The sequence below is a fragment of the Lactuca virosa genome, chromosome 2 (genome assembly GCF_052849685.1).
Source record: "Lactuca virosa cultivar CGN04683 chromosome 2, Lactuca_virosa_CGN04683_v6, whole genome shotgun sequence".
NCBI classification, from domain to species: domain Eukaryota; kingdom Viridiplantae; phylum Streptophyta; class Magnoliopsida; order Asterales; family Asteraceae; genus Lactuca; species Lactuca virosa.
In genome coordinates, this window is record NC_136427.1 from 237,683,200 (window position 1) to 237,707,537 (window position 24,338).

General features: G+C 46.2%; 2 protein-coding genes across 2 annotated transcripts; one reads left to right on the plus strand and one right to left on the minus strand.

The window, feature by feature from the left end:
- Positions 1-1,172: 1,172 nt before the first annotated feature.
- Positions 1,173-1,484, minus strand: LOC145158321 (uncharacterized). Its single transcript, XM_079077235.1, has one exon. The coding sequence runs from the start codon at positions 1,482-1,484 to the stop codon at positions 1,173-1,175; it is 312 nt and encodes a 103-aa protein (XP_078933361.1).
- Positions 1,485-19,563: 18,079 nt separating this feature from the next.
- On the plus strand, positions 19,564-21,300 carry LOC145158322 (uncharacterized). The gene is made up of 2 exons (XM_079077237.1): positions 19,564-21,148; positions 21,269-21,300. The coding sequence occupies exons 1-2, from the start codon at positions 19,564-19,566 to the stop codon at positions 21,298-21,300; spliced, it is 1,617 nt and encodes a 538-aa protein (XP_078933363.1).
- The last annotated feature ends 3,038 nt before the right edge of the window (positions 21,301-24,338 follow it).

Consider the following 24,338-nt stretch of genomic DNA (forward strand, 5'->3'; position numbering starts at 1 on the left):
ACTATGACTCAGTAAAGGAGAAGTCCACACATCACTATGAATAACTTGAAATGGAAATAACGCATCGGTTTAAGATAATGAAAATGATAATCTAGTGTGCTTTCCAAGTTGACACGCATGACAAAGCAAATGAGAATCCGATTTATTACATGAAATGGAATTATGAGAAATTAAATGCTTGATAGTTGGGTGACCATGATGACCAAGTCTTTGGTGTCATAGAGATGAGTTGATGGCGATGAGAGCTTGAAATGTTGGCTTGGTCAAAGGATAGAGATGGCACGTGCTATAACATCGGATGAGAATTTGTTTGGTCAGAAAATCCTTCACAGAGAAACCAAATTCGTCAAATTCAATGGAACACTTGTTATCATGAGTAATTTTACGAACCTAAATAATATTTTTAATAATTTGTGGTGTAATAAGAACGTTTTTTAGGTGAAGAGGACGAAATGGGTTGAAAGGAAGAGTAGTGTGACCGATTTGAGTAACCGGAATGTATGATCCATTGCCAACTAAAACGGAGAAATTTGAATTATTGCACGAATTTCCAATGGAACTGAGGATACCTGAATTATTGTGGATATGCGTGGTTGCCCCGGTGTCGATGTACCAACTGTTGTTCGTTGGATTTTGAAGAGTCATGGAGCTAAAAACTTGCGGTAGGGTAGTGGGTTGATCCGATGGATACTGAAAGTAAGTGGGTTGTGAAGGCAATTAGGCTGCCATGTTGAAGAAGGTCTGTTGCAACTATTATTGGGCTAACGGCATGGTGGTCCAGGTAGTACACTGATTGGAAGTGGAATTAGAGGGCCATTGTACCTGATTGGCAGGTAGCATGGGCAACAACCCACGCTGTTGATGTTGTTGGGCTGGTGGAAAAGCCATGACAGGCCATGGAGCGAGTCCCCCCCCCCCCCTCAGCCTTGGGGTTGCGTCGAATAGTTGTTGTTGTGACCACGAGATTGGCAACTACCTCCTCTGGCGCCAGATCGACCGCCACGATCACCACCACGCTGATGACCGCCACCACGACCAACCCCATAATTATTTGAGTTGCGCTTTCCAGAAGTTAAGGACCGACTGTTGTGTTATGTGGCAAGAACCGTTGGTGAGGATGCATGATCGTGGTGCTCAGCTTGGACTTGTTAAGGATTTTCCTTGATAAGAGACTATTCTTCTAAGGTTAAAATGGAGCGCATTTGAAGAAACGTTGGGAACGAATTGGAGTGACGGAGAGTAGGTTTCACATGGTTATATTTGGATGAGAGGTCGTTAATTGCATAGATAACGAGGTTGCGTTCTGAAACCGGTGAACCAATGTGAGTGAGGAGGTCAAAGATAGATTTAATCATGTTGCAGTATTCCATAATAGTTGAATCACCAAGTGTAATGTTGCGCAATTCATCATCAAGCTCAAGAGCTTTGGTCTCTTTGTTTTCGTGAAACCGGTCCTGAATAGCTTTCCACACTTCAGCAGCCATGTTATCGGGTTTGAGAATGGACTGAAGCACCGGTTAAGAAAAGCTTCCATACAACCATTGCTTAACAATATTATCAACAGTAGCCGATTTCGGGTCTTGATCAATAGAGGAGGAAGAAGAGCCTTTTAGGTGGTTGAAAACCTTGTAGCCCATGCAATGAGTTTTGAATAACTCTTTCCAGGAATCATAGTTCAGCTGATCCAAATCAAGTAATATATGAAAATATGATTTGATTGGTGATGCCATAGATCTTGTCATTAGGAGTAGAAGTAGTTTTAGGGTTACCTAGATCATCAGTATTACCCATGGTGATATCCGAAAAATAGAGATGGCGTTGGAGAAGAAGTCGACAGAAGAAGGAGAATGAGGACATGCCTGATCGATGAAAAAAGGAATACGGTTGTTGGGATCGGTTGTTTAGGGTTAAGAGGGATTATAGCCTGATACCATGTTACAAAGTATATTTTCCAATAGAAGAGGTGTAACACCCATAAAAATCAAGCCAATTTAAAACTTTTTCAAACATCCAAAAGCCATTAGTTATTACAAAATGTTTTCAAAATAGTTTCATATCAGAGTATCCCAGAAACCATAAGTCCAAAACGCGAGGATGTGTAGGATCACGCCTTCGCCTTGCCGAGACATCTGAAGCACCTGAAACAATAAACTAAAACCGTAAGCATAAAGCTTAGTGAGTTTCCCCAAAATACCCATACACACAACAATACACATATAATCACAAACAGCATACTATGCGTCCAATCAACCAACAGGTTGGAATACCCCAAGCCCTCAACCATCGGGTTGGAATGCCAACATACTATCGGTCCAATCAACCATCAGGTTGGAATACCCCAGGCCCTCAACCATCGGGTTGGAATGCCAACATACTATGGGTCCAGTCATCCTCGGGATGGAATACCCTCGGCCCACAACCATCGGGTTGGAATGCCCACATACTACGAGTCCAATCATCCTCGGGATGGAATACTCACGGCCCACAACCATCGGGTTGGAATGCCCAGGTCTATTGGCCCTCACATAAAGCAGATAAGCCTCAACCACTAATCAAACATGTGCACATATATCAGATAATCACATAATAGTCTATAGACAGACAAACCGATCTAACAGATCATAACAGCATAATAACATCCTATCTACCAGGATACCGATCTAACAGATCATAACAACATAATAACATCCTATCCACCAGGATACCGATCTAACAGATCATAATAGCATAATAACATCCTATCTACCAGGATACCGATCTAACAGATCATAATAACATAATAACATCCTATCTACCAGGATAACGATCTAACAGATCATACAATACTCGAGCATATATAACATATCAAGATGACAATCCAAAAAGGGTCGGCCTTGGTGCCTTAGACCCTTGAGTATAGTGAGGAAAACTCACCTCACACTGCTGAAGTCCCGCGGACGAAACCCTAGTTGCTGGATGACAGATTCCCGAAATGTCAACATCAAAACAACACCCAATTAATAATTGGGTTCCAATACATAACCATAAGTCCATTCTTGGGGTAAAAGACTACGTTACCCCCAACCTAGCTTAATTCAAGCTCAAGGCCCAACTCACACTCTAAAGGTCCAAAAGTCACCCAATGGACCAAAGCCCAACATATGGCCCAATTTTCCAAATTGGGCCCAAACCCTTCACATGAGCCTTACCCCAAAGCCCATCCAAATATTTTAGTCCATTTACTTGTTCTTGGATAGCCCATCAATAACCCAATCACCAAAGCCCAATAGAAAGGCCTAACTCAATGCCCAAGTGAAATTAGGGTTTTCACATGAAATGACGATTAGGGTTAAGTGTTCCTACTTAACCCATTAAGGACTTAATCCATTAAGTCCAATATTGCCTTAGGTTAATTGCAAATGATTATTAATTAAAATTTTCAGTCTAATAAATAGTTCCAGTGCGGGTCCCGATCAAATCCCCAAAATTAGGGTTTCATGACATTAGGTTTTTCCAAACCCTAATTAGGGTTTCCAACCCAAATACTAGCCCATTAGTCACATGGTTAGGCTTTTAGGTAAATTAGGGCTTCATTGGGCCCATTAGGGTTAAACAAGTCAGGCATCACCCACTACCACCTCGGGTAGTGGTGGTCAACGGCAGCGGCCACCACCTCGCGGTGGTGGTTATAAATTTTAAACTAAATATGTCCAAGAATCTAAACTAACATTCCAATCACAAAATGCACACCGCCATCCGACACGGAGGCTGGTGACGGCAGCCACCACCTCACGGTGGTGGTTATGGGTTTTTCCTTGATTATTTTCAGCCGTACAATACATTTTACATTGAAATATCCGAATAAACACACACACATCAAATAACACACACACACATACAGTCGCCCTTTGGCGGAAGGCGGTGGTCTGAGGTGCTAGGCTGCTAGCCACCACCTCACAGTGGTGGTAGTGGCTCACTTTTGATTCCAGATTACACAACACACACACACACACTTAACGCAATATAGCAGCAGTACACCACACACACGACTTATGAGACACAAACACAGCCTTCCTTAGGGTGGCAGATGTTGACCGGAGTAGAAGAAGGATTGCACAGGCGGCGGCGGATGACGGGCATCGACAATAGCTGAAACAGCATAGAAGAAGAAGCGATTGGTGTTGCCATGATCTATTCGGAACAGTCCAGCAACGGCAACAACAGACGGTGGTCGCTCGTCGGCGGCTTCGTCTTCAAAAGGGACGGCGGCTATGAGCTCTGCTCTTCCGACTTCTTACTGCCGTGAAGTTGGCTCATCGGTCTCAGCGGTCATTCGAGCTGCTCACAGTGTCTCTGGTAGCAACACTGTGGCGGCGGCGTTCGTTAGCAAAGCAGCGACCATGCTAGACGATCCCGACGGCCCACAGATTCAACCTGAACGTGAGGCTCTTCATTGTTTTCGGTTGAAGAAGGAGAAGGAGAAGAACGGCGGACGTCCGGTGGTCGCTGTTGTCGCCTGCTGATCGGAAACGGGAGTGAAGGGGGGTGGTGGCGGCCGGAGGGAGGCGACATATGGAAGGTGGCGGCTGCACATAACTAGGTTTAGGTTTAGGGTTTACATGAGTTAATATGCATATATACAGAGGCTAATGAGGGTGACGGGTTGCACCCGTGTCCATCTCCAAACATTTGTATATATATTACACGTTTGGTCCCTCTCCATAAGAAATCTTTTCAGCTTAAGTCCTAAAAATTACCATACAGCCCCTGCTTGCCAAATTCTTTTCAACTTAGGTACATAATTTACCCTTTTAGCCCCAACCATTCAAAAACCTTTCATATTAAGTCCAAATGATACCAAACGCCCCCTGACTTCTAAAATCCTTTGCAAAATAAATACGGAAATTACGCTTTAACCCCCGGGGTTTCAAATCTTGTCATTTGGCTCCCCCAAACCAACACCCTGCTAATTATTATTTGATTTTGGGCTATAATAATGTAAAATAATAAAAAAAATTACTTCTCGGGGTTCCGGGTTTATTATTTAATTACTCTATTTTAAACGGTATGTTACAACTCTCCCCCACTTAAATTATATTTCGTCCTCGAAATCATTCTTTACCATTCCTGACACACCAAATAACTCGAGCAACACAACCACAACTACAAGCATACCCCAACCTTTCCAAGGCAACCGTAACCCACCCTCGCAGGGTTCTAAAACCTGAAGATCCTACTAGAAGACAGAGTCACAGGCCAAATTTTCTCTGCAGTACACTTATACTTGACAGAAAGCTCATCCGGAATACCGGATTCCTGCCCGATTGCTGAACCAACGAGCGATCTTACAGCCGCTCCACGCGACTCCCGACGGAAACTTCGACTAGCAATAACTGCCCTAGATATATTGCCAACCATGGCTCCGTCAATCCCTATGGTCCACCCGATCATAATAGTCTGCCAACCTGTTGCAATCGAATCAAATACGAAAAGTGAATGCTACCAGAATACTGTAGTATTACATCATACCCGGTCCCCTACGACCTACCATTTCCTGATTTCACTCATGTTGTGGTTTACCCACAATCTTGCGAACTGGCCCATCCCGACCTAATCATCTGAAAGAATTTATGAATGCTACGATTACTCCTGCAGTCTTACAACACTTCCGCCCTAACACAACCACAACCCGATGACTTACCCTTACCCTATCAATTCGAAACTGTAACACTGGGTTCATGGTATGATTTTATTTAAGTTTTTATCCTAATTTTGCCACGAACTCGGCGAGTCTGCGTCCCGACTCGCCGAGTAGCAGCAGGGTAGACACGGGATTTGAGCGGTGAACTCGGCGAGTCGATGCACGGACTCGGCGAGTCCACCTGTCTAATGAAACTCTATTTCAGACATTGCACCCTATTTTACCCATTCTAAAACACCCATTTCGTCCCATTCTCTTCCAGAAGAACTGTAGAGCGAAACCCTAGCCCATTTTGATTCTTGTGAGTGATTTTGGCTTGGTGAAGGAAGTTTGAAGCTTAAGAGAAGAAGGAGGAAAGTTAGAGGGTGCAAGGAAGGGTGGTAGATCCGAAATCTACCCTGGGAGAAGCTCCTAACCAGGTAAGAAAGCTCCTTCTTAATCTTTAGTATAATAGATTCCCTTTTTGTCCCTTATATGTGGATTTCAAGACCTTAAACCTCCCAAACTCCGTGTGTTTATACCCTAGAAGCTTAGATTTATGGTTTGGAACCATTGCATGTCTCAGTTTTGGCCAGAATGGGTGAAGAGTCGAAGGGTACTCGGCGAGTGCCAAAATGCACTCGGCGAGTGCCATGAAGATGGCCTTAGACTCGGCGAGTTGGATAAACAACTCGGCGAGTCCTATGAAGATTGCCTGGTACTCGGCGAGTCGTTCTTCAAACTCGGCGAGTCCCTTGATTATAGCCTTGAACTCGGCGAGTTGTTCTTCAAACTCGGCGAGTCATATGATCAGTCACTAGGATAAGAAGGGTTTAAGTGTAGGAGGTCCAACCCTCCGTAGTCGCACGTGTAATTAGCAATTTAACGTGTAGCAATAGTCCCAGAATCTCCAAATCTCCAAGGTTGATGTTCTGATTGGAGCGATTTGGGAGATATGTTCGTCGGACTCGGCGAGTCACCCCCTTGGACTCGGCGAGTCCAGTCGCGGGTTTGTTAGTTGCCCCCGTCTACCGAGTCAGGCCGACTCAGTGAGTGGGAACAGGGACCCGATGAGTCAGAGTCGGGCTAGACATAGAAGGACTCGGCGAGTCCAGTCAATCAGAAGGTTGACTTTGACCAAGGAGTTGACTTTGACCAGTCATTTGACCTTAGGGGTATTTATGAGTACCTAATCCATGTTTACGGATTTATAGCCGGAGGGATTACCGGTGCGGCAGCCAGGCGTAGTCTGAGCAGGTTTTCGGCAGCTACTCTCGAGGTGAGTTTCCTTCCAGTAGGGACGGGTCTAAGGCACCAAGGCCGGCCCGTATAGACGATTTGTTAGTATCGGAGTGTGGGCGGAGCCCGTATCTCATAGCTGAGTTTGATTGTGATGTATGCCAGTATGATAGAATTGCTTATACTTGTTGTCTGTGTGATACTTGTATGTTACGGTTTAGTGGCGGAGTGTGGGCGAGGCCCGTATCTCTCAGAAAGTGGAGTGTGGGCGAGGCCCGTATCTCCTAGCTAGCAGGGTGTGGGCGAGGCCCGTATCTCTATGGGTGTGGGCGAGGCCCGTATCTCTTAGCTGTTCATTATATGATTGCATGGTATGTGGCATTATGGGGGAACTCACTAAGCTTCGTGCTTACGTTTTATAGTTTTGTTTTCAGGTACCTCTTCAGCCAGGGGACAGGAGCCGGCGCGGTAGCGGCATATCACACACTCTCATGTTTTCCGCACTATGGATCTTCTGGGATGTACTCTGAATATTTTACTATGATGTTACCGGTTTTCAAACATAAATTAATATTATGAATGTTTTGTAACGATGTTTTTATGAATTAACCTAATTTAAAAATGAAATTTTTAGCTGGTATTTTTGGGATGTTACAAGTTGGTATCAGAGCCCTGGTTTGAGGGATTCGGACACACCTTCGGGGATGTCTGGACTCAAATCGAGGGATTAAAAGATTTTTTATAAATAAATGATTTTCTAAAGACTAAGTAAAAGGGGTTTCTAAAAAGAAAAAGGTGTGTGATGTGCGCGACCGGCCGAGCTCAAGTAAGTTTTCCCCAAGGTACCCATATAAATTTACGTTATGATTATCAGTTTCAGTTTCAGTAGAACAGCATGCTAGAATAGGACTAAGGATCTAGGAATGATGCCTTATGTGCCTGCTTTATGAGTTTCGGCTTTTTGAGAATTGCATGCTAGTACAGATCAGTCAGTATGATAGCCAGAGTAGTATATACTCGATTATGTGTACTCAATGCCCGAATGCTGCTTGCTTTGTGCTATTAGGAGTTCTAGTCGTCTTTCACTAACTAGTGAACGAATATGCTAAGTTACATATTGCAAGGATTAAATAATTTCAGAAGGTTGGGTCTAGCCCTATTTCGCAGCTCTTGTTTGAGTCCAACCGTTGTAGGGTAGGACCTCTCATTCGAAGAATTATCTAGTTTGAGTAATATGTAATAGTATTCGCGAGCTAGTTAGGGAAAGAAAGCAGGGACTTCTTGTGCAGCTGATGGCGGAGAGTGGGATGGCGATTACTTAGGGCAAGCCTAGGGCGAGAGTAGCATGAGAACCGCAGTATTAGTAGAAAGGACTTGGTCGAGTTGAGGCAATTCTTGAGGAAAGTACGGATAGACGTGGAAGGTAGTATGGGCCCGTACTACTGAAAGCGGAGGATCCGTACTCGATTCAAAAAGGGCCGAGACGAGACCGGGGACTTGTGATATGAATGTGACCTTCGTTAGTCGAATATAGTATGATGGTGGTTATGCTATGTTTTGCAGTATGGTGACCACACGACAGGGAGCGGGAGGCTCAGGATCAGGATCGGGTTCGTGTTCAGGGTCCGAACCAGTTGATGAGGGTCTACGCGAGTTCATTGCGTCAGAGATTACCAGGGGCATCCTTGAGTCGACTCCCATCATCTTCGGGTCGATCAAGGAGGGTATTGTAGAGTTGATGGAGGATCGTCTCAGGGCGTTCAGGAGTGATATGGCGGCTAGCCAGTCAGGACCACGCACACTGTCCTTTAAGGACTTCAGGGGCAGTGGTGCATCGGATTTCCATGGGGCGAAGGACCCCATTGCTGCCAGACGATGGATTGCAGACCTTGAGTCTGCACAGCTGATCAGCTTCTGCCCCGAGGGGTCGAAGGTACGATTTGCAGCAGGGTGTCTACGCGACAGAGCTAGAGATTGGTGGGAGTCGGTTTGTGACTCTTTGGGAGCCGCGGCCATTGAGGCTATGACATGGACGGACTTTGTGACATGATTCAGGGCGGAGTTCGCGCCTGCGGTGGAGCTCCAGCAGTTAGCACGAGAGTTCTTGGATATGAGGCAGACGACAGAGACAGTGGCGGAGATCACTGCCAAGTTCCGGGAGAGGGCGTTACTGGTGCCCCAGTATGCAGGTGATGAGAATATGAGGAGGACCCGCTACCATGACATGCTGCAAGCCGACATTCGGGAGCATGTCAGTTTTTCAGCTTGCCCTACCCTGGATTCTATGATTGCTAGGGCGAGGGAGAGGGAGATAGATCTGGAGCACATCCGAAGAGGAAGGCAGAGGAGGGACAGACGATAGGGGCTTCGGGAAAGAAGCCCAAGGGATCAGATGGTAGGCCGAAAGGCCATTCAGGACCGGGCCGCTGCAGGAAGTGCGGCAGGTCGCACGAGGGATCGTGTAGGTTAGGATCGACAGGCTGCTACAGGTGCGGCAAGACGGGACACTTCGGCAGGGATTGTACTGCCCCTGCTCCGGTTATTCAGACATCTGAGTTGCTGTGTTTCCACTGCAACCAGAGGGGCCACAAGAGGGCCAACTGCCCCCAGTTGACAGCAGCAGCGCCAGTACAGGCGCCAGCTCCAGTGACCCTGCGGATTACAGATGGCCGGCAGGGCAAGGCAGAGGCTCCGGTGGTGAGGAGCCGGGCATTTCAGCTGACAGCCGAGGAGGCACGCGCTGCACCCGATGTGGTGACGGGTATGATTCTTTCCCTCTGACCTATTTATATGAGATTTATGATATTGATATGTGCTCTGTGTATATACGTTTAGGATCGTTCCATGTGAACGGTATTCCAGTCCAGGTGTTGTTTGATTCGGGGGCTACCCGATCCTTTGTTTCTCTTGCAATTAGCAAGAAGTTTCCTGAGTCCTCGAGCATGTTGGATTGCCCTTTAGAGGTCGAGATTGCGGACGACCGGTCGGTGCGAGCATCAGAAGTCTTCCGAGATTGTGTGTTAAGGTTGTTCGAAGAGCGGTATTTGGTTGACCTAGTTCCCATTCCATTGCGGGGAAACAAGGTCATTATTGGTATGGATTGGCTGAGTCCCAATGGGGCAGTGATAGATTGTGCGCAACAGTTAGTACGAGTCAGAGCCCCAAGTGGGGGAGAGTTAGTAATTCAGGGTGAGAGATCACAGCGAGGGCCAGCCTTCTGTTCGGCAGCGAGGGCAAGGCGTTACCTTCAGCAAGGTTGTGTAGGATATGTCGCATATGTCATGGACACCCGGGAGGCGGGTAAGGCGACGGTGGGCGATGTGCCCGTAATACGAGAGTTCACGGATGTATTCCCCGAGGAGCTGCCTGGGATACCTCCAGGGCGACAGGTGGAGTTCAGGATCGACCTAGTCCCTGGTGCGGCTCCGATAGCCAAGGCACCGTATCGGTTGGCTCCTCCTGAGATGCAGGAGTTGTCTACACAGCTTCAGGAGCTGTTAGACAAGGGTTTCATTAGACCGAGCAGTTCACCCTGGGGAGCCCCGATCCTGTTTGTGAAGAAGAAGGACGGGTCGCATCGGATGTGTATCGATTATAGGGAGCTGAATAAGGTAACGATGAAGAACCGCTACCCACTCCCGAGGATTGACGACCTCTTTGACCAGCTTCAGGGAGCATCTTGGTTCTCCAAGATAGACTTACGTTCAGGGTATCACCAGGTGAGGGTCAGAGAGGAGGATGTGCAGAAGACGGCATTTCGGACACGTTATGGCCACTATGAGTTCGTGGTGATGCCTTTCGGGCTCACCAATGCTCCTGCCGTGTTCATGGACCTCATGAACCGTGTGTGTAGACCGATGTTAGACCGGTCGGTGATAGTATTTATTGATGATATCTTGGTCTACTCCAAGACGCGAGAGCAGCATGAGGAGCATTTGCGGGAGGTTTTGGAGACCTTGAGAAGGGAGAACTTGTATGCTAAGTTCTCCAAGTGTGAGTTCTGGTTGCGCGAGGTGCAGTTTCTTGGGCACCTTGTCAACCAGAACAGGATTTCGGTGGATCCGGCCAAGGTGGAGGCCGTGATGAGATGGGAGGTTCCGAAGTCTCCATCTGAGATTCGGAGTTTCCTAGGATTAGCTGGCTACTATCGGAGATTCATCAAGGATTTCTCCAAGATAGCATTACCCCTGACCAGGTTAACGAGGAAGGCTGTGGTCTTTCGTTGGGGGCCTGAGCAGCAGGCAGCATTCGAGACACTGAAACAGAGATTGTGCGAGGCGCCAATCTTAGCCTTGCCAGAGGGTATGGAGGATTTTGTTGTATATTGCGATGCGTCCATCTCAGGTTTGGGCGCGGTATTGATGCAGAGAGGGCATGTCATCGCCTACGCGTCGAGGCAGCTGAAGCCTCACGAGGCGAACTACCCGACGCATGATTTAGAGTTGGGGGCTGTTGTGTTCGCCCTCAAGATTTGGCGTCATTACCTCTATGGGGTTCGCTGTACGATTTACACGGACCACAAGAGTTTGAGGTACCTCATGGACCAGCCAAATCTGAATATAAGGCAGCGTCGGTGGCTTGATGTGGTAAAGGATTATGATTGTGAAATCCTTTATCACCCGGAGAAGGCCAACGTGGTGGCCGATGCACTTAGCCGCAAGCCGGCGCCGATCAGGGATATTTGCATGCGGATGACAGTGCTGACTCCGCTTTTGGAGCGGATTCGGGAGGCTCAGCAGGAGGCTATAAAGGAGAAACATCGGAAGAGTGAGCGGATTGTGGGACAGGTTTCCTCCTTCGACCATGACAACAGGGGATTATTGACATTACACCGCAGGGTGTGGGTTCCATATCTCGGAGGCGTGCGCCAGGTTCTGATGGAGGAGGCGCACAAATCTCGATTCTCCATTCATCCAGGGGCAACGAAGATGTATAGGGATCTTCGTCTGGACTATTGGTGGCCCTGCATGAAGCGGGATGTAGCATGGTGCGTTGAGCGGTGTCTGACCTGCAGGAAGGTCAAGGCCGAACACCAGAGACCGCACGGCAAGATGCAGCCGTTGGATATCCCGCTGTGGAAATGGGAAGACATCACGATGGATTTCATCACCAAGCTTCCCAGGACCGCGCGGGGAGTGGATTCGATATGGGTCATCGTCGATCGATTGACCAAGAGCGCCCACTTTATCCCGATTCAGGAGAGCATCTCGGCCGAGAAATTGGCCGATATCTACATCAGAGAGGTGGTGGCACGGCACGGGGTGCCAGTTTCAGTGATTTCGGATAGGGATGTGCGGTTCACTTCCAGGTTCTGGAAGAAGTTTCATGACGAGCTGGGTACTCGTCTGCATTTTAGTACAGCCTTTAACCCGCAGACGGATGGCCAGAGCGAGCGGACCATCCAGACTCTGGAGGACATGCTGCGAGCGTGTGTTTTAGACTTCGGTGGTAGCTGGGATACCTATCTTCCTTTAGCCGAGTTTTCATACAATAACAGCTATCACGCGAGTATTGACTGTCCTCCCTTCGAGATGTTGTACGGAAGGAAGTGCAGGACCCCGATATGTTGGGGCGAGGTTGGACAGAGAGTCATGGGGAGCACCGAAGTAGTGCTCAAGACGACAGAGAAGATTCAGCAGGTTCGGAGCAGGCTTCAGACTGCTCAGAGTCGGCAGAAGAGTTATGCCGATAGGCGCCGATCAGACCTGGAGTTCCAGGTCGGGGATATGGTTCTCCTGAAAGTGTCACCGTGGAAGGGCGTCATCCGATTCAGGAAACGGGGCAAGTTGGGTCCCAGGTATATTGGACCGTTCAGGGTTGCAGCCCGGGTGGGCAAGGTGGCATATCAGCTGGACCTGCCAGCCGAACTCAGTCAGATCCACAACACTTTCCACGTCTCCCAGCTGCGGAAGTGCCTGGTGGACGATTCAGCAGTGGTACCTTTGGAGGACATCCAGGTTGATGACAACCTGAATTATATCGAGCGGCATGTGGCTATCCTAGACCGGAAGTCGAAGGAACTGCGGAACAAAAGGGTGGAGCTGGTGAAGGTGCAATGGCAGCATCGGAAGGGCTCGGAATGGACTTGGGAGCCCGCGGATGAGATGATGGAGCACTATCCGGAGCTGTTCCGGAAGGGAGCGGCAGACTTCGAGGACGAAGTCTAAAATAAGTGGGGGAGATTTGTAACACCGGGTTCATGGTATGATTTTATTTAAGTTTTTATCCTAATTTTTCCACGAACTCGGCGAGTCTGCGTCCCGACTCGCCGAGTAGCAGCAGGGTAGACACGGGATTTGAGCGGTGAACTCGGCGAGTCGATGCACGGACTCGGCGAGTCCACCTGTCTAATGAAACTCTATTTCAGACATTGCACCCTATTTTACCCATTCTAAAACACCCATTTCGTCCCATTCTCTTCCAGAAGAACTGTAGAGCGAAACCCTAGCCCATTTTGATTCTTGTGAGTGATTTTGGCTTGGTGAAGGAAGTTTGAAGCTTAAGAGAAGAAGGAGGAAAGTTGGAGGGTGCAAGGAAGTGTGGTAGATCCGAAATCTACCCTGGGAGAAGCTCCTAACCAGGTAAGAAAGCTCCTTCTTAATCTTTAGTATAATAGATTCCCTTTTTGTCCCTTATATGTGGATTTCAAGACCTTAAACCTCCCAAACTCCGTGTGTTTATACCCTAGAAGCTTAGATTTATGGTTTGGAACCATTGCATGTCTCAGTTTTGGCCAGAATGGGTGAAGAGTCGAAGGGTACTTGGCAAGTGCCAAAGTGCACTTGGCGAGTGCCATGAAGATGGCCTTAGACTCGGCGAGTTGGATAAACAACTCGGCGAGTCCTATGAAGATTGCCTGGTACTCGGCGAGTCGTTCTTCAAACTCGGCGAGTCCCTTGATTATAGCCTTGAACTCGGCGAGTTGTTCTTCAAACTCGGCGAGTCATATGATCAGTCACTAGGATAAGAAGGGTTTAAGTGTAGGAGGTCCAACCCTCCGTAGTCGCACGTGGAATTAGCAATTTAACGTGTAGCTATAGTCCCAGAATCTCCAAATCTCCAAGGTTGATGTTCTGATTGGAGCGATTTGGGAGATCTGTTCGTCGGACTCGGCGAGTCACCCCCTTGGACTCGGCGAGTCCAGTCGCGGGTTTGTTAGTTGCCCTCGTCTACCGAGTCAGGCCGACTCAGTGAGTGGGAACAGGGACCCGATGAGTCAGAGTCGGGCTAGACATAGAAGGACTCGGCGAGTCGCCATATGGACTCGGCGAGTCCAGTCAATCAGAAGGTTGACTTTGACCAAGGAGTTGACTTTGACCAGTCATTTGACCTTAGGGGTATTTATGAGTACCTAATCCATGTTTACGGATTTATAACCGGAGGGATTACCGGTGCGGCAGCCAGGCGTAGTCTGAGCAGGTTTTCGGCAGCTACTCTCGAGGTGAGTTTCCTTCCAGTAGGGACGGGTCTAAGGCACCAAGGCCGGCCCGTATAGACGATTTGTTAGTATCGGAGTGTGGGCGGAGCCCGTATCTCATAGCTGAGTTTGATTGTGATGTATGCCAGTATGATAGAATTGCTTATACTTGTTGTCTGTGTGATACTTGTATGTTACGGTTTAGTGGCGAAGTGTGGGCGAGGCCCGTATCTCTCAGAAAGTGGAGTGTGGGCGAGGCCCGTATCTCCTAGCTAGCAGGGTGTGGGCGAGGCCCGTATCTCTATGGGTGTGGGCGAGGCCCGTATCTCTTAGCTGTTCATTATATGATTGCATGGTATGTGGCATTATGGGGGAACTCACTAAGCTTCGTGCTTACGTTTTATAGTTTTGTTTTCAGGTACCTCTTCAGCTAGGGGACAGGAGCCGGCGCGGTAGCGGCATATCACACACTCTCATGTTTTCCGCACTATGGATCTTCTGGGATGTACTCTGAATATTTTACTATGATGTTACCGGTTTTCAGACATAAATTAATATTATGAATGTTTTGTAACGATGTTTTTATGAATTAACCTAATTTAAAAATGAAATTTTTAGCTGGTATTTTTGGGATGTTACAGAAACGCACACAGAGTCGAGCACACACTTGGTCGAATGCCCAAACTGAACTCAAGTCATGACTGGAACCACAACCTGATTCCCCAATTTTTGCTATCAAGCCCCAAGACGACACGATTCACATGTTGGGCAGTTTTACCGGACTCCCAACTCACGCAACCCTCAAACCAAACAACCACGTATGCCTCCTTTCACCCTGACGGAAACGCGAAACTTATCCCATTTTCAAAACCGCTCCTGCTTCTGCATTCTGGGACAATTCTCCCCCACTTAGATTCGACTACGTATTCACAATACATGAAAATTTGAGAATTCCTAATCTTCTCACTTTCCAACGATCGATCTGATGACAACCAACTTTTTCCAACTAGTACTTCATTACTAGCCAATCCCAAATGATCACGCACTTCTAAGAACCAGATGAACACTTCCTGAATTCCAACAATACTGATCATTTCATACGCTTTGAGATGATACTACACTCAAATCTTGAAAACCAAATGATAGATGCTCCAACTAATACCTCAGCAACGAGCTACTTCCGTTGGCACTTTCATCCGCCAATCAGTTACGGTTACTAAAACCACTGAATCCTGACAATGTTGAATAACCATCCTGTGGGGCCCTGTCCGCAGACCTCCCACATAATACCCCTCTTCCCAGGGTGCTCCAAACAAATCTCCCACTCTGGGGCTCTAGAAATCATATCATTCAAGGTCTCGCACCCTGACTCACTCACCATCTCAGTCGCCCACAGCTGAACTGCAGTAGCTGAAGCAACCTCTGCCCTAAATCGGGCTACCAACTACTCCCAAGACATAGTCTCCAATCCAAAAGCGTGATAGATCGCATAATCAATCATTGCCGCCCGACACAAGAGATCCAAGGCGAACCGGACCTCGCAAGATACTTATGCCACATAAACCCACCCGTGCTCACCAGCGCTGAAATACTGTCGCCAACCCCTGCGGCCAATTGACCCCGAGCTGGAATACAGCCTGATTCAAGGGTCACACCCCTGCTCACTCCTTTAAACTCGAAGAACTGGAAGGGCATAATCCTTGCCCTAGAAAACGACATTTCAATCCATCAATTAACCATTCTACTTCCAGCTGCAAAACCCCAGCTAATCATGATCATCACTCCCTTCTGGGGTCCCCGTGACTCGAATCCTGGCCTCGAACAAAAACCCCGAAGCCTCAAATCCAGAAACTCTTATGACAGCCTCTCCCACTCAACCCGCGGAATGTAACGAGTACGGAACATCTCCCTGATCCCAAGTAACTGCAGCTCTCTGCTCATCAGAATACGTCCCAGTAACAAGTCCTCACCAGTCCTTTGCCCCAGACCTTAGCAGGTTCAGAGCGCGCTTGACCTTCTAGTTAGTAGGAAATGAACATGTGAAACAACATCCCTCCCCGTCAGATGGCCACCTTATGGCTATAACCGGGTCCTGCACCCTATTGAAATTCGGGGGCTCCGCGTTATCGAAGTCCCGATACTGGAAAGCTCGACCAGCTCCTCCCCCTACCGCCATTACAGCTTATGTAGTTGTCGCGGCAACCGTCTTGGCAATGGCTGCATAGCGCTAATCGGAATACTCAACCATGGCTGTCTTAATAGACCCAAACATCTCCGGAAACTGTTCCCGGGCAATCTCGATCACCTCCTCCCGGATGATCCCACTGACACGATCCTCTGACAATACTGGCCTATCCTGGTTTCCAGCTCCTGATCCTGACCCGGATCCGGTCTCAAGACGTCTCGTAACCACCATTCTGATAATACACCAGAAGATCTTTGATAACCCATATAATGACAGGGAACCAACTCCCAACCAAACCCTAGGGTTGTGACTTCCTTGCTGCGCGTATGAGTCCTGTGCTTTCAGTAGTACGGGCCCATACTACCTTTGATAGCTTCATTTTATTTACTTCTTTTTATAGTTTATTTTAGCATATTTCATTCGCATTTTAGTTAATTTCCATGCATATTTTCCTTTTTGTTATTTTATGACCACTTTCGGGTTCTTTCGAGTTTTGTGAGCTTAATTACAAATTTTAAGGAGACTAGCGGAGCGGGATCTTTTGGGAAGCAATTGGACTTGGAGGACAACGAGGATTTTAGGCTTGATGGCTATAGAGGTGATGCATGGAGTGGGATTGTCAATTATTTGAAGGGTTGGAAGAATTAAACTTTAAATTTGAAAGCAACGGGAGAATTCTTGAGTGTGCAAGATCGATGTTTGGGGAGTTTGCGGAAGTTTTGAGTGATGTGGAGAGACAAATTGGGCTCAAATTGAAGAAATATTGAAGAGAAATGGGCTAGAAGCAGATTGGATTCGAACTGGGCCAATGGATTAGCTGTGGGGGCCCAAGACTTGAAGAAGCCCAAAAAAATTTCGTCGAAGTCACGCGGCCCGCGTAAGATTCCCCGCGGCCCGCGTGGATTCCTGACAAGGGCAATTTCGAGATTTTACTTAGAGCTCTATATTGGGAAGGTTGGTGTGCCTCTTTAGCAGAATCTTGGAGGTCTGATTTTGATACTTTTCTCTCTGGATTTTACTTAGAGCTCTATATGGTGGTGAAAGCATTTGACCCCTCTTGGATTTGGTGACTTTTTTGGTTCTTAATGCTAGTTGACTTTCACTAATTACATGCTTAATGGAATTAGTGACTTTAACTAAGGAAATTGTTATGAGCTTCTCTAACCATTTCAACAATTAAGAAAAGTCTAGGTAATCTCAAGCTCCTTGGATTACTATAGCCAAATTAAGGGTTTAAAACAAGTATTGCACCATTTGATTCTAATGATATGTTCATCAAAAGTCAAAGTGAGGAAACTTTAAGTCAACCATCCTTCTCTTATTGATTTTACATCAAACTCTTATTTTTGTTGAAATTGTCTATTTAAATCTTAGTTAATTCTAGTTTGTTTCAAGTATTTCAAAACACCAAAACCCCCAGTTTTAATTTATTGTCATTTTCCAAGTATTTTTACAAAGAGATTTTTCGTAGAGTTATTAAATTGAACCAATCCCCGTGGATTCGATCCCTTTACCACTATACACTATTTTAGTGTGTAATAATTAGGGTTATTAATTTTGTTGGCCTCGACAACCACCAAATTTTGGCGCCGTTGCCGGGGACTGGTTTATTTTTAATCAATTTGTTTCTCTATGCCCAGATCTCAGCGTACAGGTGACTTGATTTACAACCCAGAAATTGAAAAAGAAGCAAGGCGTTTGGCGAAGGAAAAACGAATTGAACGTGGTCAAACTTCTAATCCTCACGGGGATCCGGAGGTTGAACCCGCTTCATCAAGCGATACGGAACCCGATTCTAGTCCCGACCCTCGCCAAGAAATTCCCGAAACACCGCCTCTACAACAAAATCCACCCATTATTGAACCAATTGCAATGGCGGACGGAGGAGAAGTTCCCGAAAGAACTTTGAGGCAAATGATGGAAACCGATGTTACACAAACTCCAACCGGCATCAATTACCCGGTTTTGGAAGGAGGTTCGGAATTGAAGTCAAGTTTAGTCCATCACCTCCCGATTTTTCATGGATTGGAGAACGAAGACCCGCATAAGCACTTGAAGATGTTCCACATTATTTGCACTAGTATGAAGCCACAAGGGTCAACCGATGACCAAATCAAGCTAAGGGCATTCCCCTTTTCATTGGCCGATAGAGCAAAAGATTGGTTATTCTATCTTCCCCCGGGGTCAATCAACTCATGGACCGACATGGCAAGAGCTTTTCTTGATAAGTTCTATCCCGCTTCAAGAGTCTCAAGTCTTAGAAATGAGATTTGTGGAATCCGCCAAGGTCAAAATGAGACTTTTCATGATTATTGGGAGAGGTTCAACAACTTGTGCTGTAGTTGCCCACAACACCAAATTCCGAAACAACTCCTCATTCAACACTTCTATGAGGGATTGTTGCCAATGGAGAGAAGACTAGTCGATGCCTCAAGTGGTGGTGATGTCTTTAGTAAAACTCCACAACAAACAAGACAACTTTTCAACACCATAGCCGCAAATTCCCAACACTTTGGCCCGCGCCAAGATATGAAGAGAGAAACTCAACAAAAAGTCAATGAGGTGGGAACATCAAGCCTCGAGTCTCAAATCAAAGATCTAACTTCCGTTGTCCAAAAGCTAGCCATGGGACAAACTCCACAAGTGATGGTTTGTGGAATATGTGCAACAATGGGACATCCTACGGATATGTGTCCCATTCTCCAAGAAGATGTGGAACATGTAAATGCCACGGGAGAGTTCCAAAACTATCATAACAAGCCATCCGGTTACCAAAATGCATATAATTCAAGTTGGAAACCAAATCCCAACATGAACTACAACCCAAGACCATTGCCTCAAAATGCATTGGTTAGACCATCCTATCCACCACCACAACCTTACTACCAACATCCACAACCACACTATCAATCCAAACCACACCCTCTACATCACCAACAACCTCCTCAATCCCAACCAAGTAGCTCCGGAATGTCTCTTGAAGACATTGTCAAATCCTTAGCCACTAGTACCCAACAATTCCAAAAAGAGACAAGAACTAGTATCTCCAACCTTGAAGCACAAATGGGAGATATAGTTACATCCATAAGCAAGTTGGAGTCCCGTGGGAAATTGCCTTCTCAAACCGAAAAGAACCCAAATGTCAATGTGGTGGCCTTGAGAAGTGGCAAACAAGCCGGAGAGAGTAGTTCAAAGAAGAAGCCAAGAGATGAAGAGGAAGAAATAGAAGTTATTCCCGTTGAAGAACCTATAGTCAAGAACGATGCACAAGCCGGAGTTCCAAAGAAGACTACCCCTCTAGTAACACCCATAGCCACTCAACCGCCATTCCCCTCCCGACTTGCGACTTCGAAAAAGAACATGGAGGAGAAAGAGATTTTGGACACCTTTCGAAAGGTGGAAGTAAACATCCCTCTACTTGATGCAATCAAGCAAATCCCGAGATATGCAAAGTTTTTAAAAGAACTTTGTACCAACAAGAGGAAGTTGAAGGGGAATGAGAAAATTTTGATGAATGAAAACGCATCCACGGTTTTACAAAGGAAACTTCCACCCAAATGCAAAGATCCCGGAATGTTCACGGTCCCTTGCAAGATTGGAGATGTCACTTTTAGTAGTGCTATGCTTGATCTTGGTGCCTCTATCAATGTCATGCCCTATTCGGTGTATGGATCATTGAATGTCGGACCCTTAAGTGAAACCGGTGTCATAATCTCTCTTGCGGATAAATCAAGTGTCTTTCCTAGAGGTGTTTTGGAAGATGTCCTGGTGCAAGTGAACCAATTGGTCTTCCCGGCGGATTTCTATGTGATTGATCTAGATGAGCAAGTGTCCTCCAAATCGGCTTTAATCTTGCTTGGGAGACCGTTTTTGAAAACGGCTAGAACAAAGATTGATGTATATGCGGGAAGTTTGACAATGGAGTTTGATGGTGAAACAATAAGCTTTAATATCTATGATGCTATGAGATATCCTAGTGACGTTTCATCTATGTACTTTGTAGATGTTGTTGAGCCACTGACCCAAGAATTGTTCGAGTTGTCTAATGGCGATGTGTTGGAAATGATTTTAAGCAAAGGATTTGATTTTGGGAAGCTAGTCGAGCAATTAAAGTTTTATTCCTTGGATCCGGAGGTTGAGAAGTTGGTCAATAATTTAGAGGTGAAGAAATCCATAAGATTTGATGTCAAGCAAATTGAGTTGACCCCAACCCATACGAAGTTGTCTCCATCCCTTGTTCAACCACCTGAATTGGAATTAAAGGTCCTACCTCAACATTTGAAGTATGCTTACTTGGGCAAGAATGAGACTCTTCCGGTTATCATTTCGACTCATCTAACCGAATTTGAGGAAGAGCAACTCTTCAAGGTGTTGAAGGAACACAAGGAAGCCATGGGTTGGACGATTGCGGATATCAAAGGTTTGAGTCCCTCCACTTGTATGCACAAAATCTTGATGGAGGATGAATGCAAGCCGAGTCGGGATGCGCAAAGAAGGTTGAACCCGCCTATGATGGAAGTTGTAAAGAAAGAGATTTTGAAGCTACTTGATGCGGGGATGATCTATCCAATCTCGGATAGCAAATGGGTGAGCCCGGTGCAAGTCGTTCCCAAGAAGACGGGAATCACGGTGGTCGAGAACAACAAAGGTATGATGGTCCCCACCCGTGTGCAAAACGTGTGGAGAGTATGTATTGACTACCGCAAACTCAATGCAAGCACAAGAAAGGATCATTTTCCATTGCCTTTCATCGACCAAATGTTGAAAGGTTGGCCGGGAAATCTCACTATTGTTGTCTAGACGGGTACTCCGGTTTTCACCAAATCCCGGTGGCACCGGAAGACCAAGAAAAGACAACATTTACATGTCCATTTGGCACTTTCGCATACCGGAGAATGCCATTTGGATTGTGTAACGCCCCAGCCACTTTCCAACGTTGCATGGTTAGTATCTTTTCCGAATATGTCGAAAACATAATTGAGGTTTTTATGGATGACTTTACGGTATATGGGAACTCGTTTCAAGAATGTTTGACCAATCTCACCAAAATTTTGAAAAGATGCATTGAAACAAATTTGGTTTTAAACTTTGAGAAATGTCATTTCATGGTGAGTCAAGGTCTCATTTTGGGTCACATTGTGTCTGAAAAAGGAATTGAGGTAGATAAGGCCAAGATCGATGTTATTCAAAGCTTACCTTACCCGACTTGTGTTCGGGAAGTTCGTTGTTTTTTGGGCCATGCAGGTTTCTACCGACGATTCATCAAGGACTTTTCAAAGATAACAAGACCAATGTGCCAACTCTTGCAAAAGGAGACCGATTTCGAGTTCAATGAGGCGTGCAAATAAACTTTCGACAAGCTTAAGGAATTGCTTACATCCGCCCCCATCATATAAGCACCGAATTGGGATCTCCCTTTCGAGATCATGTGTGATGCAAGCAATTATGCTATCGGCGCCGTTTTGGGTCAAAAGAATGGAAGAGCCTCCCACGTGATCTATTATGCATCAAGGACACTAGACAATGCTCAAAGCAACTACTCTACCACAGAGAAGGAGCTATTAGCCATAGTGTTCGCTTTGGAGAAGTTTCGACAATACCTACTTGGCACCAAAGTTATAGTGTATTCGGATCATGCGGCTCTCAAGTACTTGATGACAAAGAAAGATGCAAAGTCAAGACTCATCCGGTGGATCTTATTATTGCAAGAATTTGATTTGGAAATCCGAGACAAAAGTGGATGCGAGAACCTTGTTGCCGACCACTTAAGCCGGATCACTTCAAATGAAACTCCTCTCCCTTTGCGGGACGAGTTTCCGGATGAGCATCTCTTTTCCCTTATTCAATCTACTCATTGGTATGCTGATATCGTTAACTTTTTGGTCACAAAAAGGTATCCCGACACATTCTCACGTGCTCAAAAAGACTAGCTCAAAAGTGATGCAAAATACTATGTGTGGGATGAGCCTTATTTGTGGAAACATTGTCCCGATCAAATCATTAGGCGATGTGTACCCCAACAAGAGCATCAATCCATTTTACAATTTTGTCATGAATTTGCTTGTGGGGGACACTTCGGACCTAGCCGAACTTTGAGAAAGGTTCTTGAATGTGGATTATTTTGGCCAACCATGTCACGCGATTGTTATATGTTTTGTAAAAGCTGTGAACGGTGCCAAAGGACGGGAAACATTTCACAAAAAATCAAATGCCACAAAATCCAATCCTTGTTTGTGAAATTTTTGACGTATGGGGGATTGATTTTATGGGCCCATTTCCCGTCTCGTTTGGCAACGTTTACATATTGCTCGCGGTTGACTATGTCTCTAAATGGGTTGAGGCCAAAGCCACAAGATCGGATGATGCCAAAACGGTTATCGACTTTTTAAAATCTAATGTCTTTGTGAGATTTGGTGTGCCTAGGGCTTTGATTAGCGATAGAGGGACGCATTTTTGCAATAAGATGATGGAGGCCTTGCTGAAAAAGTACAACGTGACCCATCGTGTCTCTACCGCCTACCACCCTCAAACGAACGGTCAAGCGGAAGTCTCAAATCGTGAGGTGAAGATTATTTTAGAGAAAACAGTGAATCCGACAAGGAAGGATTGGAGTTTAAGGCTTGATGATGCCTTATGGGCCTATCGGACCGCTTACAAGACCCCGATAGGAATGTCACCCTTTAGGTTGGTTTTCGGAAAGTCATGTCATCTACCTGTCGAATTAGAGCACCGTGCATTTTGGGCGGTCAAGCAATGTAATTACAATATTGATGAGGCGGGGAGACATAGGAAGCTTCAACTCCAAGAGCTGGAAGAATTGAGAAACAACTCCTATGAAAACACAAGGATTTATAAGGAGAAGACGAAGCTCTTCCACGACATGTCCATCACCCGGAAGCATTTTGAACCGGGGCATAGGGTCTTACTTTACCATTCACGATTGAAGTTATTTCCAGGCAAGCTAAGGTCAAGATGGATTGGACCTTTTGTCGTGATAAAGACTTTTGACCATGGGGCGGTGGAAATCCAAAGTGAAGAAACGGGACAAATCTTCAAAGTCAATGGGCACCGATTGAAGCCATTCTATGAAGGTTTTAATGCAAATGCTCTTGAAATCATCCATTTGGATGTCCCGGTGTGTTGAATCAAGCTAGAAGGACGTCTCGCCAAAGACGTTAATGAAGGGCATTTTTGGAAAGCATTATGCTTTCACTTTTTCCGGATCCAAATAAATCATTTTTCAACGCGTTTTCGGGATTTTGAAAAAATAAATTTTTGAAAGGTTTCACCTTTCACTCCCCGTTTTGTTCCCAATTTTGTCAAATTTTTGAAACCGGGCCTTATGGGGATCGTTTTGGCTTAAAAAAAAAACAAAAAAAAACAAAAAAAAAAAAAAAAAATCATTTTTGAAGTGCAGAAATGACCCGCGGCCCGCGTGGCTTCGCGGCTTAATGTTTGCGCGGCCCGCGTAGATCAAGGATCAGATAGAGTACAGCACCCGCGGCCAGCCCGCGGCCCGAGTCCTACCCGCGTGAAAGATCAGAGAATTCAGAAGTTTTTCAGACGCTAGACGCGGCCAGCGCGCGGCCCGAGTCCTACCCGCGTGAGTGTTCGAGCACTTAGCAATTTTTTTGGGCCATTCAGTTCCCGCGGCCTGCACGCGGCCCGCGCCCTGCCCGCGTGGTTGGTCGAATGACATTCTTTTGAGCTGTTGACTGCTTTGACTTTTGTTGACTAAGGGGTTTAATGAGTTGACCAACATTGACCGGGTTTGACCTTTCTTGACCATGGATTAAACATCTCCAGTACTCATCTTCTCCATTCTAACCTAACAAATT

Bases quoted from the DNA above. Each gene is read 5' to 3' on its own strand.
- LOC145158321 (XM_079077235.1), bottom strand. From the start codon at position 1,484: ATGGCTGCTGAAGTGTGGAAAGCTATTCAGGACCGGTTTCACGAAAAC.
- LOC145158322 (XM_079077237.1), top strand. From the start codon at position 19,564: ATGGGAGATATAGTTACATCCATAAGCAAGTTGGAGTCCCGTGGGAAA. The intron at 21,149-21,268 runs GTATGATGGTCC...AAATGTTGAAAG, and splicing joins GGTGGTCGAGAACAACAAAG to GTTGGCCGGGAAATCTCACT.